At 38.4% G+C, this 16,893-nt stretch overlaps 2 protein-coding genes and 1 long non-coding RNA gene across 5 annotated transcripts in view; 2 read left to right on the top strand and 1 right to left on the bottom strand.

Moving 5' to 3' along the window:
* BDP1 (B double prime 1, subunit of RNA polymerase III transcription initiation factor IIIB) overlaps positions 1-2,799 on the top strand; it is a 53,697-nt gene extending 50,898 nt beyond the window's left edge. For all 3 annotated transcript variants that reach the window (XM_044446428.1, XM_044446429.1, XM_044446427.1), the window contains exon 42: positions 278-2,799. In XM_044446428.1, coding sequence (XP_044302363.1) covers positions 278-400 — 123 coding nt within the window. In that variant the 3' untranslated portion in view covers positions 401-2,799. The remainder of the gene's footprint in view (positions 1-277) is intronic.
* Positions 263-5,384, bottom strand: LOC123031446. Its single transcript, XR_006416301.1, has 3 exons — positions 5,270-5,384; positions 4,699-4,819; positions 263-401 (listed from the first exon to the last, which is right to left on the bottom strand). It is a non-coding gene; the product is annotated as an uncharacterized LOC123031446 (long non-coding RNA).
* A 173-nt stretch (positions 5,385-5,557) lies between these two features.
* Positions 5,558-16,893, top strand: part of MCCC2 (methylcrotonyl-CoA carboxylase subunit 2) — a 43,167-nt gene continuing 31,831 nt past the window's right edge. Inside the window, exons 1-4 of the mRNA XM_044446596.1 lie at positions 5,558-5,711; positions 13,874-13,940; positions 14,820-14,904; positions 15,368-15,469. Of these exons, the coding sequence (XP_044302531.1) occupies positions 5,571-5,711; positions 13,874-13,940; positions 14,820-14,904; positions 15,368-15,469 (395 nt within the window). The 5' untranslated portion in view covers positions 5,558-5,570. The remainder of the gene's footprint in view (positions 5,712-13,873; positions 13,941-14,819; positions 14,905-15,367; positions 15,470-16,893) is intronic.

Genomic DNA, 16,893 nt, shown 5'->3' with positions numbered 1-16,893 from the left:
GTGGGGATGCTTCAAGGGTCTATTCTGGAAATAACAATTGACAAAAATGACTTTCTCTGTACTGGCTGAATGCCTCCTTAATTTACAAAAAACTCTTCTGTGAATAGAAGGGCATCTCTGGAGCCAAGCTAGTGTGAGAGGGAAATATTAAGATGACAACTACAATATCACTTGTATAGTAAATTGTTTTATAAAACGAATGAACAAAATCATACATGTTGCTGTATGTACTTATACTTTCAAATCCAAACATATAATCTGTTAATTTTTATTGTAGATTTTTTCTGACTTACCTGAGAATAAAGGATCTTCTAAGGAGCAGGAAAAAGAAGAAGAACCAACGAAGATCTCAGAATATTTTTTTAGTGATATTTTCATGGAAGTGGATGATTCAGAGTAACCTAGAAATGTATCAGATGTCCAGCATTCAGTAATGCACTACAATATTATGCATCTCAGCTAGCCCTTACATTTAGTGCAATAAAAAGAGTCTTGCTGACAGGTAGAATTGTTTTATTCTGAATGATCTGCCATTTGAAGGAAAAACCCTAACATCATTAAGTTTCAAGTTATTATCAGAACAGCAGCAAATATGTATTTTGGTACAAGTACCTTTGAGATGCATAACTGTGCTTTAGAAATGCAATGGAGACTATCTATATGACCATGCACCACCAAAATAAAATACCTTATGTTTTGGGGCTGGTCATAAATTATCTTTACTTCTTTTTGTGAAGTAAATATTTATAGGAGGGGGAGGGTCACTTATTCTGAACTTGTCAGTATAGTAATAATTGTTATTACATTAAATTTGTCAGCTTTTAAAATGTATTTTTATAACTGCATATGTGAGTGGGTTCAAAAAAGTAATATTGCTTCATTTTAAATGTACAGAAATAAATGTGAAGAAATTATTTAAGTTGAATGTATAGAAATCTAACTATCCCAAGTGCACAGAAAAATCCTATGGCTCTAGGGTGAGTGCCCATGGGACCATAGTATTGTCTGGAGTCCCCCTCCTGAGCCAGAGATGTTGCAGCTGTTTTGGAAGGGGGACTCTGGGTTCCAATCTTCTGCCCCTCTGCAGCTGTCATGGAACCAAACCCAGCTTCTTCTTGAGGTTGCAAATGTGGCCTTGGAGGGAAGGAAAAGGGGTGTTCTGGTGGGAGAGGATAAGCCAGGTTGTGAAGCCCATAGCCTCTCTAGTCCTAGTCCAACTTCTGTGAGCATGTCCTCCTTAGAAGGGCTCAAAGGCTCATCAAGTGAAAAACATTGAAAAGGAGGACAAAGAGGTGAAAATAACCTCCATCATTCCTCCTGCCCTGTTCCACTAGCAGCAGCTCAGCTCAGATTATTTATTTAAGGGGGTATAATCCTATAGGTTCTGCTCATCCTGAAAATAAAGAGGAATTTTAAGTATTAAATTTGAAACAAAAGGCTAATAATAATAAAATGCAGCTTTTTGAGTTTTAATCTATCCATGTAACTCCACTGAAAAATGAGAAATTATAAATTAAAATCAGAAGGGAGAAGGTAAGAGCATCTCCAAGATCATAAACGGCTCATAATATGAGAGGATTTAGTTCCTATCACTCCTTTTATAATCTGATTTGGTTTGTGTCTCCTGGCCACACTTGTTTTTTAGTTTTGTTAGGTACATCTTCCATTTGTCATTGTTGGAAACCTGTCTATATTAGCCTTGTCATTTTATCTGAAAAATGAACTGCTTTCTCTTAAGAACTGTGCCCTCTGAAATCTTGTTGAGCTAGTGATCGGATTCTAAATTCTGGTTGTTTCTTCACTACTGGGGAGATCCCGCCAGTGTGTGTATTGATATCTGCAATTTCTATTAAATAGCTGTCTACACCTGCAATTGTTCAATAATACTACAGATTTTGTATAATTAAGGTACTTCCATTTGCTAGATAATTATTTTGTGCATAATAATCTCAAAATATAATTACTGATATTACTAAATTTTCTATCAATTGAATTACAGACACGTTTTACCTCATAAAGAGAATAGTTTGGATCCAGAACTAGTCATGCTTGGAACAGAAACACTGAAACAAATGGAATTTGTTGAAAATTTGGATGGATCTACTCAGAGTTTGGATCTAACCCAATTAGTAGAAAATCAGAATCTCAGTTATTAGCACTGTTAGGGTTTGTATTATCAGATGGAATCCCCAAATAGAATAAAAATAACCAACAAAGTGAATAATTTACCAAATGTAAATTTAGGTCAATAGACTTGGAGAAATATTAACATTTCTCAGTGGCAAAAGTTAATGTGAAATCAGTTCTAGCAAAGAGTAAGTTCGTTTCTTCATGTTAATTAATTCAGGAAGTCTAATGTACTTTCAGTGTCTCTGTGAAGAGGTTCATGAAATAATGAAGCATTCATGTAACATGCTGTGATGATTTTAGATTGCAGTGTGAAACAAATTTATTTTTCAAAAAACTTATAAAACATAAACTGAGCTATAAGGTGCCTTAACTTTCCTTACAAAATGGAAAGGACAAGTGATCCTGTTAATTTTTCCCATAAACCATGTTTTCCTTGTTAGCCTTTTTAATTATCTTTAAATAAGTTTCTTTCTAGCATGAATATTGTATATATTGATGATAAAAAGATAACTGAACAGTCTAAGGAACAGAAAATTTCCATTAAAATGTGATAGAAGTCTGATACACATTTTCAATGGTCTGTAAAAAGCTTATTTGTAACTTTCTGTTTCAAATAAAGTGGTCCTGTTATATATGTAAATTATGTAAATAAATAATTTTGTATGTTTACTGGTCAAGTTTTTCTTTAACAATTAAAAGATTTTGGAAGTTGATACATGCAGAAATACAAAAATCCTTTCAAATTGATATGCTTTTGAATATAATGCCAGAAATTTTTTCAAAGAACATGTCAGAGTTATTAAAATACATGATAACTGCAGCAACAATTACAATTGCTTCTAAATGGAAAACATCAGAATGCCCAACAAATGAGGATTGGAAAAATAAGTTGTCTGAGTATGCAGTTACGGCAAAATTAAGTAATTATGTAAACTGAAGACCAAGTGAAGAATTTAATGGTAAATGAAAATTGTATTATATCCAGTCTAATTAATATGATGTAAAGGGAAGCTCATTAAAATATCGACAATGATTTATAATAGATCTGAAGTGATTGGAAAATTTGTTGGAATAGTAAAAATACATTCTTTTTCGGAGCTTCAGCAGAGTATCAGTGGACAGATAGAAATTGTTGGTTTCTTTGGAAATGTGCAGGTTCTGAATGTATAGGTTATACTTGTTTAAGATCCCTTGGCAATTCAGTCCCCCCCTTACATTCTTTTTTTGTACCTTATCTATTTTAAGAAACAAAAAATAAAGTTTTTCTTTAACGCTTAATGATTCAGGATGCAGGGAATGATATTAGAGCCCCTAATAGGAAGCTAAGCAAATGTGGACCTAAGCAATTCATTCTGCCAGGAAAGATCTTGAAATTATTGAACTTTAAACTAGTTTTAATGCTGAACTGCAAGTAATTTAGCCTGGCAAATCCCAGAGCTAAGTATCTTATCTGTGCTCATTTTGGTATAGCTGTGGTTTTCCTTATCACAACTCTAGGATTGTGATGACTGTAGACAAGCATTCTTGCACATATCCATTTTTGCTACTATAGGTGAATTTCAGATTATTAAATTTTGAACCCAATTTGTCTATCAGCTCTACCTCTTTTGAACAGCCCAACATTGTTCGAGGAGTTGGAACTGGAACATTTGTACAAACCACAAATCATGGAAACTTGGAGTGTGCATGGCTTCATGGATACATAATATATACGTTTTATACATTACTGGTGCATATTAAATCTACCCTTTGCTCTGTGTAGCATAAACAGTGGCTTGGTCACTTTTATGCATGGTCAAAGAAAGCATTTTAAAGTTTCATAGGCAGCTGCTGTTCGTTTACATTTAATATTAGTCCTGAAATACCCATATGGCTTGTTATGCATGTAATATGTCTCCAAAAAGCCAGAAGTTTATTATACTTTTTCTTGACAAATCTGAAATGGGTGCCTGATGAATAGGTATTAATAGAAGTTTGCCCCCTCACTTAGTCATGTTGATGAAATCTCAGTTCTCTGAGTGCTGATGGTTATGTAGTCAAAATAACACCAGGATTGGAGCAGCCCAAAGGTTTTCTAAAATATGAACCATTTTTAGAACCTCCAATGCCCACCCACAAAAAAAAAAGCCAAATAAAGATGATGCCCAGCAGACATGGAATGTCTTTGGAGGAAAAGCAAAGAAAGGAATTTGCAGAAGAGCTAGTATGATGGACAGAGTACAAATGTCTTAAATAAAATAAAAAATGGAGTGAAGGGGAGATATGGAGGTTCAAATCCCCATGTAACCATAGAGCTCTCTGAGTGAGTTTAGGACAGCAAAGAATTCAGCCTAATGTACCTCACAAACTTTAATGAGGATAAAACAGAGAAATAGGATCATGTTGGCTGTCTTAGGCTTCCAGGAGGAAAATATGAAGTAAAAATATTTTTAAAAGCTATGGTATCGTCATGCTGGAGGAACCTGAGGTTTTTGCTGAAACACAAACTCTAGGACAATAAATGCCCTAAATGGAGGGAAAATCCAAAAATACTTAGTAAGCTTGTACGCAGTGGCCACAATTACTTACTGCTTGTGGGTGGGAACGGGAATGTAACGTCTGGAACCCTGAGCAGGGAGCACTTCATATTGCAACGTTTTGTTGCGCCTTCAATTCAGTCTGTTTTGTAGGCTATTTGCAGTTCGTGCAACTAAGGCAAGACACAAGATGTAGTAAGAACTAGCTTAGCTGGCCTTTCGAAAGTTATGGTTCAAATTCATAGAACTAAGTCCATCAACCACTGTACTTGATGCAAAACCATTTTACTTCCACCCCTTCCTACTACAGTTGCTCCTAAAGCTATGCAACAATATGAAGCCTCCAGGGGTAGTCGAACATAGAACCCCAGAAACTTTGGCCAAAACAAGGCAAATCTTCACTCTCCGCTTCTACTGCCTGTGCCTTGTTAGGAACCGAATTGCGGAGTATATCATAGACACTAGTTTAATCCACCCTTCTCCACCCTAGCATTGTCCTCTAGGCATCTGGAAGTTCGACTCGCATCAGCAGCGGGCTAAAGTTAGGAAAAGTGGGACTTGTGAAAACAACCAGAAGGCGCTAGGCTGGGCAGGACCGGCTCCTCCAAGAGTGTCTCTCTTACCTGAAGAGACAAGGAGCGCGGCTTAGAAGAGCGAGGGGCAATCCTGCGGTGCAGGGAAGCAAAAAGACGCTCCCAACGGAGAGAAATGCAAACCGGCGGAGAAGGGAGGACAGAAAGTTGTCATCCATTCCCTTCGCCGGTGCATGTGATGGGAAGGAGGAAGCAGGCGGCGCTTCCAGGGGGAAGGCTTCATCCTGTAGCTTAGGCCTCGTTCCGTCTCTCCATTGGCTGTGGCGGGGGGCGTGCCCGTGCGCTCGCTCCCCTGCCCGGGAAGTTGTTGCTCTGGCCGGACTCTGCAGCGATGTGGCCGGGCCTGAAATGTCGGTCGCGCTTGCTCTTTCGTGCCCCCCGGGCGGCCGCGGTCGCTCTCAACCGCGCTTACCACGGGGACAAGGTGGCCACTGTGGGCTCACAGCCCGACGCCGCCTCCTTGCTTTATCAGGTAGGCCGGGGAAGACGAGACGAGCTGTTCGGCTTTAAAGAACCCTCATTTATTATTTATTTTTATTGGAAGAGGCTTTAGAGGAGCGAGAGGGAGCCCTCGGCCCCCTCTGCCTGCTCCTTTTTCCTGGGGTGGCTCCTTGAAGAAGCCCCCGGAACCCATACGCGGTTTTGTCGCGGTACTTCGCTTGGCAATCGGCACCGGCAGTGGCGCTTTTTGCAGCTGGTCCGGACTGTTTCCTTGCAACGCCTACATTGTTTTGTAGGCGCTTTCTTTTTATGCAGGTAAAGGTGAGGCTTGCATGCCTTTTTGATAACTACTTGGTAAGCAGCCCAGGTGGGTAAAGCTTTCTGCCATGCGGAGAAGCGTGACCAGTTGTTGGGAAGATCTTCCCTTGTCGGATGAATTAGTAGTTCATGATCCCCATACTGACCCTCAAAATGCTTGTGTGTTTCTTGCCAGATTCCTCAAATACTCCAGCTGCCGTTTTTTTTTTCTCACGGGAAGTATATAAGCAGTGTAGCTACAACCTGCATTGATCATGGGATTGGACTAAAACTAGATGACCTCTAAAGGCCACATCTTTGATCCGAGAATTTGGGAGCAGTGAAAGTGTCTTGGCAAGGTTGTTCTTCCTTGCTTCAGGCAACAGTGAATCCAGAAGAATGCAGGGGTGCAGGATTTTCTGGAAGAGATGTATCAGACAAGAAGACAAATATTCTCAAAGGTGCCAAGTGAAACTTTTATTTGAGCTCAGTGCTTGCAGAGACAAATGCTGCTTTCCTTCATCAGGGGCAAGTTTATAAAATGCAAAGACCTTGATGATGTATAAAGGATAGCAACCATCTTTGTAAGTTGGTTTATTCTATTTTCAGTATCTGCATTTTTTAAAATTACTCCAATTTGATGAGATTTTAATCTTTGACATCTTTATTTGAACCCAGAGTATTTCAGAAAGATGTTTAAAATCCAACAGCAAACTCTGGATCCCCCATACATTCTTAGTATGGATGGGTTCAAACAACACAATTCAGCAACAGCCTATAATCTTGTGTGAACCAGTTTTTATGCCCTTTCCAGCAACAGTGGGACCTGCTACCCAAGTTAGTAGTGTGCCATATAACCCTGAATTTTCATATACTGTGTTTTTCGCTCTATAAGACGCACCTGACCATAAGACGCACCTAGTTTTTATAGGAGGAAAACAAGAAAAAAATATTCTGAATCAAATGGTTTACAAAACTATTTAATAAACTATAACAGAATACAGTAATATTGTATTTCAACCTTGTAAAGTGAACAGCAGTCAACAGTTGCATTAAGAACCATCATCACTGTCATTAACAAAAGAGAGACTTTAAAGTTCAAGTACTCTTCTAGTTTTTGTTGAACCCATAGAACTCATCATCACTAGAGTCAGAATTTATGAAGCTCTGTTGCTCACAATCACTGACATCACTTTCTTAGTCAGTAGTGGAATTATTGAAGGAATCCACAATCTACACCAGTTATACAAGAGCTGCTGCAGACAATTCAATAACATATCTGAAAAAGCCCGTAATGCCCAGGCTGCCCTACTAGTAAATAATAGAAAAAAAACTTCTGACAAAAAATGAGATATTGTATGGTAAATCAAACACACAGCAGACTAAGTAGCCTTTGAAGAATAAACTTCATACACGAAGGTACTGCTGTTCCAAAATCCACTGATCCTAAAAAAAATGTGTCTGATCAACTAACAGATAACTGATCCATGGAAAGCTTCCTGGTAATCACAGGCACATTCCCCATCACTTCCCCATGGGCTTCATTAAAAGATGGGTTGCCATTTGAAAACACACACTGACCTGTGATTAACAGCTCTCACCTGCGCCGGAGGAGGGGGGCAGAGCAGGGCGCGCCGAGCGCGTGCCGGCCAGGTGGTGCCACGTGGGGCCGGCAGCGTGCTGGCGGTGGTCTTCCGGGTGGTGGGGGTGAGCAGTCCTCTCCGTGCGGCCAGTGGGTTAAAACCTGCAGCTCCTCCTCCTCTGCACCTCTCCCCCTGAGTGGCACAGCACTCACCTGCGCTGGAGGGGGAGGGCGGAGCAGGGCATGCTGAGCACGTGCCGGCCAGGTGGTGCCACGTGGTGCAGGTGGGCCGCCAGCGTCCCGGGTGTCGGGCACACACACATTCACTCTATAAGACGCACAGACATTTCCCCTGACTTTTGAGGGGGAGAAAAGTCCGTCTTATAGAGCAAAAAATACGGTATAAGTATAAGAAAGTGCAAAAGTTATTGTGCTTAGTACAGAGAACTTTGTGTATTAACATTCTTGCATAGTTTGGCAACTCATTGGAGCTCTTGTTCCACTCCCCCAAATGTGACATTCCCCCCCTCCCCGAATACTGTAGGGTAGCCATATTAAGACCCTATAAGAATGCTTAAAAGAAAGTAGTATTCCATCCCACATGCAGATATGTTTCCATATTTTATTCTGGTTCATCTATTCAGACAGCCCATTCATAAGATATGCAGCCAATGGAAAGGAAAACAGCTTTTAAGGCTTCTGTACTCAGCTGGAACCAGTGCGGTGTGAAATGCTCACTCACAAAATCTCAGTTCTAGTCTCCGCTCAGCCATGGAGCTCACTGGGTGACTTTGGGCCAGTCACAGACACTCAGCCCAACCTACCTCACAGGGTTATTGCTATGAGGGTAAGATTAGAGAAGGAGGAGAATTATGTAAGCTGCCCTGATTTGTTTGAAAAGGGCAAAAGTTGGGATATAAATATAATAAATAAAAGACCATGTTCCTTTAGGTTTTAAGGCCCGCTTTGCTGAAAAACAGCAAAGAAATTGTGATATCCTCACAAAATGATTTGTAGAAACATATCCCCTGATCACAGTCAGTTGCTATTATTTATTTATTTATTATTTATTTATTAAAACATTTTTATGCCGCCCCATTCGCCGAAGCCTCGGGTCGGCTTACAACAATTAGTTAAAATAATTATAATTAAAAATATAAACATTAAAATAAAATACATGCAATATAAAATAAGCTGCCCTGGCCATGTATTAGACCTACATATATTCAATTGTCTTGGCATCAATTATATAAATGCTTACTCAGGAGAACTGATTGAAGTGGTTCATACTAAGGAATATATCTGCATAGTACTGCAGCGCTGAAATAACTATCTTCAGAAAGCTGCATTCATATACGGTTTGTCAGCTAGTGCCCAGCCTGCTTAGGAACATCACTTGGTCACTAGTTGACAAGACAGAGACAAGAACAAGCATGGGAGGTATGGTGGCTTTCATAGTGGACTTGCTGGAAAGCCATTAGCTGGAGTTGAAAGAGGTTTTCGTTCTTCAAATTTCCCTTCCCTTATGAAATTAGCTGCTGACTTAAGGCCCATGTACTATACAGCTTCTCATTGTGATGGTCCAAAAGTTTGGGGGTTTTAAAAAAATTATTCAGTTTCAAGTAAGAGGTCAAAAAAGGCCAGATGTACTGAGTTTAACAGTAATTAATTAAATAAATAAATTTAATAAATATACACGAGAAAATCTGGTATGATATTCAAGGAGTAAGATGGCCCTGTTAGCTATCACATAGACACAGTTATTATTTATGAAGGCCATAAGGTGTATACTATGTTATACCAACAGGAACCTTGTGAGCTTCCTTCCTTGAGGTGCTTATACTCTGACCAAATGTAATATAACAAAATACTGTGCAAACTGAAAAGTGCAACATAAAAGATTACTCTTGCACTTCTTGACCTCTATCGTTTGTCATTCTCCGTAGATTTAACAAGACAGGGTGGAGGACAAATTCCAAGGCGGAATAGATAGAAATGCAATTTGGTGATACAGAGAGTATGTGTTTAATTTCTGAAATCTAATGATGTAGGCAAGACCACAGGGATTAAGACAGAATGGGTTGCACACTTACTGTACTTTTTTTCCCTATGTGTTAATAATTACACTTCTAGATTTCATTCACAGTTTCTCTAGTTCCTGTTGTCAAATTAAATTAAAATGGGTTCAGTTATCTTTTTCCATGGTTGTGTAACGTCATGATCATGCTTTTTTAAAGATTCCAGTGTTCTGCATGAATCATTAAATATAAAGGTCAAGGCTTATGTAATGCCAAACCATGTATGGGTCATTATGTGAGTGAGCCTTGGGTTTGTGCATTTGACAAACTCTTTGATTCTCTTACCCTTGGTTGCTGGCAAATATTTTGGTTGTTAAATGTCAAGAGATTTGGAATTGAGAATGGTGTCTTGACAGCTCAGAGGTTTAACAAGAACCAAGGGTAAACATAATAAAAACAATTTTAAATCTTAGTATGGATTTGTTGATTAGGAAAGAGTTTATTTTCCTTTATGAATTTGAATGGAAGAAGAAAAACTCCTTGGTGGGCTTCATGATGTATATGGCTCTGTTAGAGAAAACATGTTTGACAAGTCACCAGTTTATTAAAATAAAACTGATTTGTCCAACTTATCAAAACTTGGTTTCTAATCCTGATTTGGAAAGCAGACGTTGTAGGTTACTGACTGAACAGTGAACTGTGGTTTGCCATTTTGGATGTAGCAGGAGGGAACTGAAGTTTGCAAGGGAATTTGTGTACCTCAGGTTTGTTCATGTAACACTGCAGACAAGGAGGTTTGGGGTTCCATATTTTTGAACAGAAGCCCTTGATTCTGTATAGCAAGCCACTTTTGAAACTGGATAGACTGAAAAACCATTTGTAAACTAACATAGCTACACTTGAATAAATAAAGAGGCAAACATTCCTCTGAACTTATCCAAGCCTTTCAGTGTCGCTGAAGTAGTTCTTTTGATTCTGATTTTAGAGCGTAACATTAAGATTAACTTCACAGGGTTAGTGGGGGAAAGTAAAAGCTGTTACAGCTGCTGTTTTATAAAGTAATTTTTCTTTTCAGATATTCAGATTTGTAGCCTTGAAAGCTTTGAATTACTTATTAATTCACTCTCCTTTTAATCACATAATTTAACTTTTGCATGGTTTTATACATTATAGTTCTGTTATGTGACTTTTGAAATACAGTGCACTACACTTGCTGCTAAAGTTCTGGGATTTCTTTTTGTATGCTTGCGTTGTTGCATTTGCAACACAGGTTTAAAGTATTTTGGAAGATGAAAGGGATAAATATGCACATTCTACTCTAAGATTCCTGCAAGACTTTGTTTAAATACTGAGATTAAACTGTAAGGCTTGTAGAAATTATAACAGAGTGACAGAACTATATGTTACAAATACACATTTCTGAATCCATATCTGCTGAGGTAATGTATGCACTGGAATGTATTGGGGAGCTTATAAGGGAGAATTGGCTGGAAAGATAGGCATTTATCTAGTATAATTTTATTTATTTAATTTCTATACTGCCCAACAGCTGAAGCTCTTGAAACAGATTTTCCTCTAGTTGGCCCTAAAAAGCCAGATTTGGATGGGAAATGTTTGCAATAACTTGGGGTTATATGCTTCCTGTCTGCTGCTTAAGAGCAAAAGACAGAGTTTGGAAGAAAAAAGTTGGGTTAGACTAAACTCCTATCTAGTCATGTTCAGTTCTCACAGAGCCAACCAGATGTCTATAGGAAACTTATGGTAGGATGTGAATGCAATAACACCCTTCTACTTGAATTCTCCAGCAAAAGGTATAAAGTGGTATATTTCCTCTAATCCTCTATATATCTCTAAAACCATAATAGCTAATAGCTATTAATAATCTAAACCTCTATTAAATTGTTTAAAGCTATCCCTTTTTAAAGCTATCCATGTTGGTAACCCTAATTTCATTTTGTGGTACTGAATTCCATACAACTCTGCTCAGGATGAACAAGTACTACTTTTGTTACACCGTGCTTTTTCTATCATTTAGCTTAATTGGATGATCCTAGCATTTGGTATTATCAGAGAGGGAGGAAAACTTTCCCTGCCCAGTATTTTCTGTGTTTTCAATGTGTTCTCTGTGTTTTTAATACCTAGAAATTAATTTCTTGTCATCACTGTTAGCCTCATCCTGCATCTCCATTTCTGAAAATATCCATTGTGGCATAGCAGATTATCTGCCCTCCATTTATTGCATTGAAGAAGAAATTTTCTGAAGTTTTTTATTCAACTTCTCTGAAATTTCCTTGTCCTCCTTTTAACTCTGCATCCATCCAGTGTTCTTCACCCTAACCAGTTTCGTGTCTTTTCAGGAATTTAATGAACAGTTTAATGTTATTGCCAATATACTCCTCAAGATATCTTTCTTTGCCTACTTATTATTTTTCCTTATTGTCTGCTTGCATTCTTATGTGTGTGAGTCTGTGTTCTTTTCATTTTCTTCACTGGGCAAAAGTTCAGCTTTTTGAAGCAAATTTTTTCTCTTTGGTCTTCCTTGGGACTTCCAAGCATGCTAACTATGCTGAAATACTCCTGGGCTTTGGGTTGTCTTTTCTGACCTACGGTGTACTTTCTAGCTGACTGTCAATGATTGTTATTTTGAGTAACCTCAAGCTTTCTGAAGCATAGAGGGCTGTCAAGGACAGGACATTTTGGAGAGCATCTATTCATAGGGTTGCGATAAGTCAAAGATGGCTTTATGGCACATAAGAATAGGCATTCTGAAGAGACTGGATCCTCTTACCCTATTTCCTTTTTACCACTACCTTCATTGTAACGAATGCCCCTTTTCAAAATCAAATGTGATTTTTTTGTATTTCTTTCCAATTTCCACACTATTTTTAATTGGTTCAGTAACACTCACTCAAGTCTTTGGCATGAGATGCCAGTTAACATCTCATGACCCATTAACACAACAGAAAGAACCTTACATTTACTTTGTAATGTGTGTTTCTTCTTTTACCCAATCAAAACCCTATTAAGAATCTTTGTTTTCTCTTTCAAAAGCTGATGAGGGGGAGGATTTTTAAGTCAAGTTGACTTTCATTCTTCATATCATGACAATCCTTACTAATAGAATGGATAAATAAATCTTCATCCTATTCTTCAGATGTATCTTTCTGTAAGGATATGTTAACATTGCAATCAAATATAAAATATAACTGAAGCATAAGCAGAGATTTTTAAAGACTTGACATATATAAGAGTTGAGACAGATACTGGCCCAGGGTCATTCTTTTACATGTATGGTTTCATTTTTTCTCTCTCCCACAGGCACTCTTCTCTCCCCACACTGCCCTTTCTGTGACAAAACTGATGATCTGGAATATCGTGTTAAACTCAGAAAACCTCATTATTGTTAATTCTGAGGGTCATGTTAACCTGAATTAGCGTTATGTAGAATACAGAATAGTCAACACTTTCTAACTTCAAGTCAGATTTCACTGACTAGTTAAAATTATCCTAGAAAGTTTTTCCAAGCTTGCTGTCCTGATTGTTTAGGCTACAGCATTTAGCATTCCTTGCTATGTTCGTGGGCGTTGGTGGGAATTGAGGTCTGAAATAGCATGAAGGCCCCAGGTTTTGGAAGGTTGACCTAGATGTAAACATTGCTAGTTCCACACACACTCTTTCTTCTCAGAACAGTTCCTTGTATTGCTTTGGGAATCACATTCTAACTCCCCCCACTTTTTTTTTTTTTTTTTACAAGGTGCTTGCCAAGCATCATGCTAGCTTCTTATTGTCAGGAGGATATAAGGAGAAATGACCGAAAGTTTGCTACATAGCCTTTTAGATTTATTTTATCAATTTTTAAAGGATTTCTATATTTCTGGTCAGCAAAGCAGTTAAAGGAATGAATTAGAAAGCCTCGTGGGGGTGGGGAATAAGCACATCTTTGCTTCTCAGCAAAATTGTAACAGTTTTGGCAGCTGGTGATCCTTCTTGGGGCATATATTCTACAGATGGGGTGTCACTACTGAGAAGGCTTGTTCTCTACTATCCACCTTATCTAGGATAGTAATCTTCAGAGGCTCACCAGGAGTACACTGATATTTCTTAAGTGCGAAAATGTAAACTTCTGAAACTCTTAAGATAGAAGATACTAAAGGGAAATAAGTAGAAAACAGTTAAAATAACAGTTCAGTTTAAATACTCCAGTAACTAGTTTGAAAAAAGTGGTTTGTAAATGACATTGTTAAATATGTAAAGGAAGTTGAAACATTCCTCCATTTATTTATATTCTCTTATCAGGAAAACTATGAACGAATGAAAGCATTAGTAACAAAACTCCAACAGCAAGCAGAAAAAATCAGATTAGGTATGTATGTTCTATTTTTCATTTATTAAAGCAGTGTATATAGGAATTTGCTTGTGCTTGGCTTCCAATACTGCTTTTAAAAACATATGAGAGGCAGTAATGTTTCACATCTGTTTAGCATCAGTATACAAGTGATCTGGCCCTTCCTAGTCAGAGGTAGATAGAAATTGAGTAGGTGTCAGTGACTTAAAGCAAGGAGTGTGAAAGATCTTGTGAGGAGTCTAACGGAGATACTGATATTCAGTAAGGTAAGAGTTCAGGAAGGGCTCTGCTGAGAAAAGACAGTATATTGTTTTAGAAAAGGCGAGGCATACGGTTTTATAGAAACACAAAGACAGGAGAGAGAAAAAATGAGCTGACAGTGGGTTAACTTATATAGTACAGAGGGGGTTTCTAAAGACCATAGAGGATGATAAGGACATATAGATTCACATGTCTTCTCTGTGGCATGGTCATTCATGAAAGTCATCAGTACATTGGAAGGATTCTATGAAGCTGCAGTAGTGCCTGGAATAAGTTCCCACATTGCTCAGACCTACATTTAATAACTTGCCTGGCTGCCCTAGGCAACCAGGAATTCTCCCCCCTCTACTAGCCTATTTAATTTTCATGCTAGCCATGAAGGAAGAAAGCTCATTTTGTACAGCCAGCATGTCAGTGCAGCAAACTAGTAGGGAAGGAGTGGATAAGCACAGGTATTAGATCGGTAAATAAACATAAGAAGGATCATGAAAACATGTGCATATTATTCAGAATATCATTCATCCTTTTTGTTTATGCATGCATTTTAATTACTGCTAAAAGTTAGGGCTATTTGTTCAACTGCTTGCATAAGCAGGGTAATCAAAGATTGGAGTAATCAATGATCTTGCATGACAGGTGGTGGAGAGAAGTCACGGAACCTTCATACATCCAGAGGAAAATTGTTACCTAGAGAAAGAATTGACAGACTTATAGATCCTGGGTGGGTATATGCTCCTTCATTATTAATACTTTACAGATGAAGCTTATCTCCAATGGTTTCATTCTGCTAATGGAAGCAGTTATGCCAGTGGAAGTGGGCCGGGGACTTGTGCACCCTCAAAATTTGTTCTGGAGACCTGGGAAACTCTCTGAAGTAGATTTTTAGATGGCAGTAGAGGGCCACAAGAGGGAAGATGCAGGAGGAGAGACAATCCTATTGCACTCAAACTTCTACTAGCACAATGTTGGATTTAAGCCAAAGTATGTTACTTAACAGAATGCTTTGTTTCCAAGCTTTTAAATACAACCATTAGTTACCTGGAGCTAACATTCTAAATTAACAACATACATAAAATACATTTTCTTCACTTACCAGGCTCTTTAGGAGCTTCAAAAAGTAATACCAATCAGCACCAAATTGCTTTATGTACTAACTTTCCTAAGATTTTTTTCTCTCTTCTCAGGTCTCCATTCTTGGAGTTCTCGCAGTTTGCAGGTTACCAGTTGTATGGCAATGAAGAAGTACCAGCAGGTGGCATCCTTACAGGCATTGGGCGGGTTTCAGGGTGAGAACTGCTATTGGTGCATTTCTGTGGAGTTTGTTGGTTTCTGTTCTGACTTTGATACTTGCACAATATCTGAAAACAATCTTGAGAAACCAAAATTAATAGGTATATTATTATGGTGTGTTTATTGGTCCTGCTTGCTGCTTCAGTTTGTGATCCACTGTTAACAGTCTGTCACAGGCTGTTTATTGGAAATTTGGCTGCGGAATACTCTTGCTCTGTCAACTGATTCAAAGAAGCCATTCAGATGCACTGGTGAAAGCACCTTTTTATCTCATTTTTTCTTCTGATTGAAGTAATGGTGAGCATACTTTTTATAGTATCCAGGAACTGGTGAACAAAAACCCTGATGCTATGGAAACAAGTGTGATGTAGTAGAGTATGTTCTTAGAAAATTAAAATAATGATAGACAAAAAATATTGCAGGCTTTAGAGCATTAGGGATAATTTGTTTGTTTATTTTATTTCTATACTGCCCAATAGCTGAAGCTTTCTGGGCAGTTTACAACAGCACATCAAATACAATAAGAATACAGTATAAAAAACTAATGACAATAAACATTATGAAAATCTCACTACAACATTTAAAGACCAGATTTAAAATGAAATTTAATGACTGCGGTCAAGCCAGAACTTTCCTTGGAAGCAAAAATAACAAAACTGAAGCTGTTATACTTTGGGCACATCAAGAGAAGGAAAGACTCATCAGAGTAAACAATAATGGTAGGGACAATCAAAGACAGAAGAAATAGCGGAAGACCATCTATCAGAATGGTTTACCTAAAATAAAATTATTGAGATTGATCCAGATGGGCATTCCTCAGGAATGGCCTCATCACTGCCTGTTTCAGGTGGAATGGGGCCTCTTCCTCTTCTAAAGATGCCCTGATCACCTCCTTGGTCCTTTCAGCCATCCACTCCCTGCAAGCTTTGATAAGCCAAGCGAGACAATCCAGTATGGATGTGGGGCACTGGGGTACTGCTTTTTTTCTTGTCTCACAACCTCCAGATATACCTGACTATAGGTACATACCAGGTCTTGACAGAAGCTCCTATATCTTTTTCCCCATCTGCATTCAAGCTGTCTCCTGTTTCATTGCTCTCAGCTCCAGAATATACCACAGAGTTGTACATGAGCTGTGCTACTCTGCTATGAAGAGGAGTCTCAAGAGCAATCATGTCAAATGTCATGTCAAATGTCAGACATCTCAGTATTCAAGAGGTTGACCTGGGATTTAACAGGATTGCAAGAAACTTCCTGAGAGTCCTCTGGAAAATATCTGGATCTAACAGCCTCCAGGGATGGACCATTTCAATAGCTCCCACACACCTGCAGAAAGAGTCACTATTAGTGATCACTCAGCAAACAGTTTTCTGAACATGTTTCAAAGTCCGCCACCATCATTATCCCTGTGCCAGGCTAC

Source organism: Varanus komodoensis, unplaced genomic scaffold, assembly GCF_004798865.1.
Source record: "Varanus komodoensis strain SLA01 unplaced genomic scaffold, ASM479886v1 scaffold5, whole genome shotgun sequence".
NCBI classification, from domain to species: Eukaryota; Metazoa; Chordata; class Lepidosauria; order Squamata; family Varanidae; genus Varanus; species Varanus komodoensis.
The sequence above is the reverse complement of the archived record's forward strand: the minus strand, read 5'-3'. Positions and strand labels throughout refer to the sequence as shown.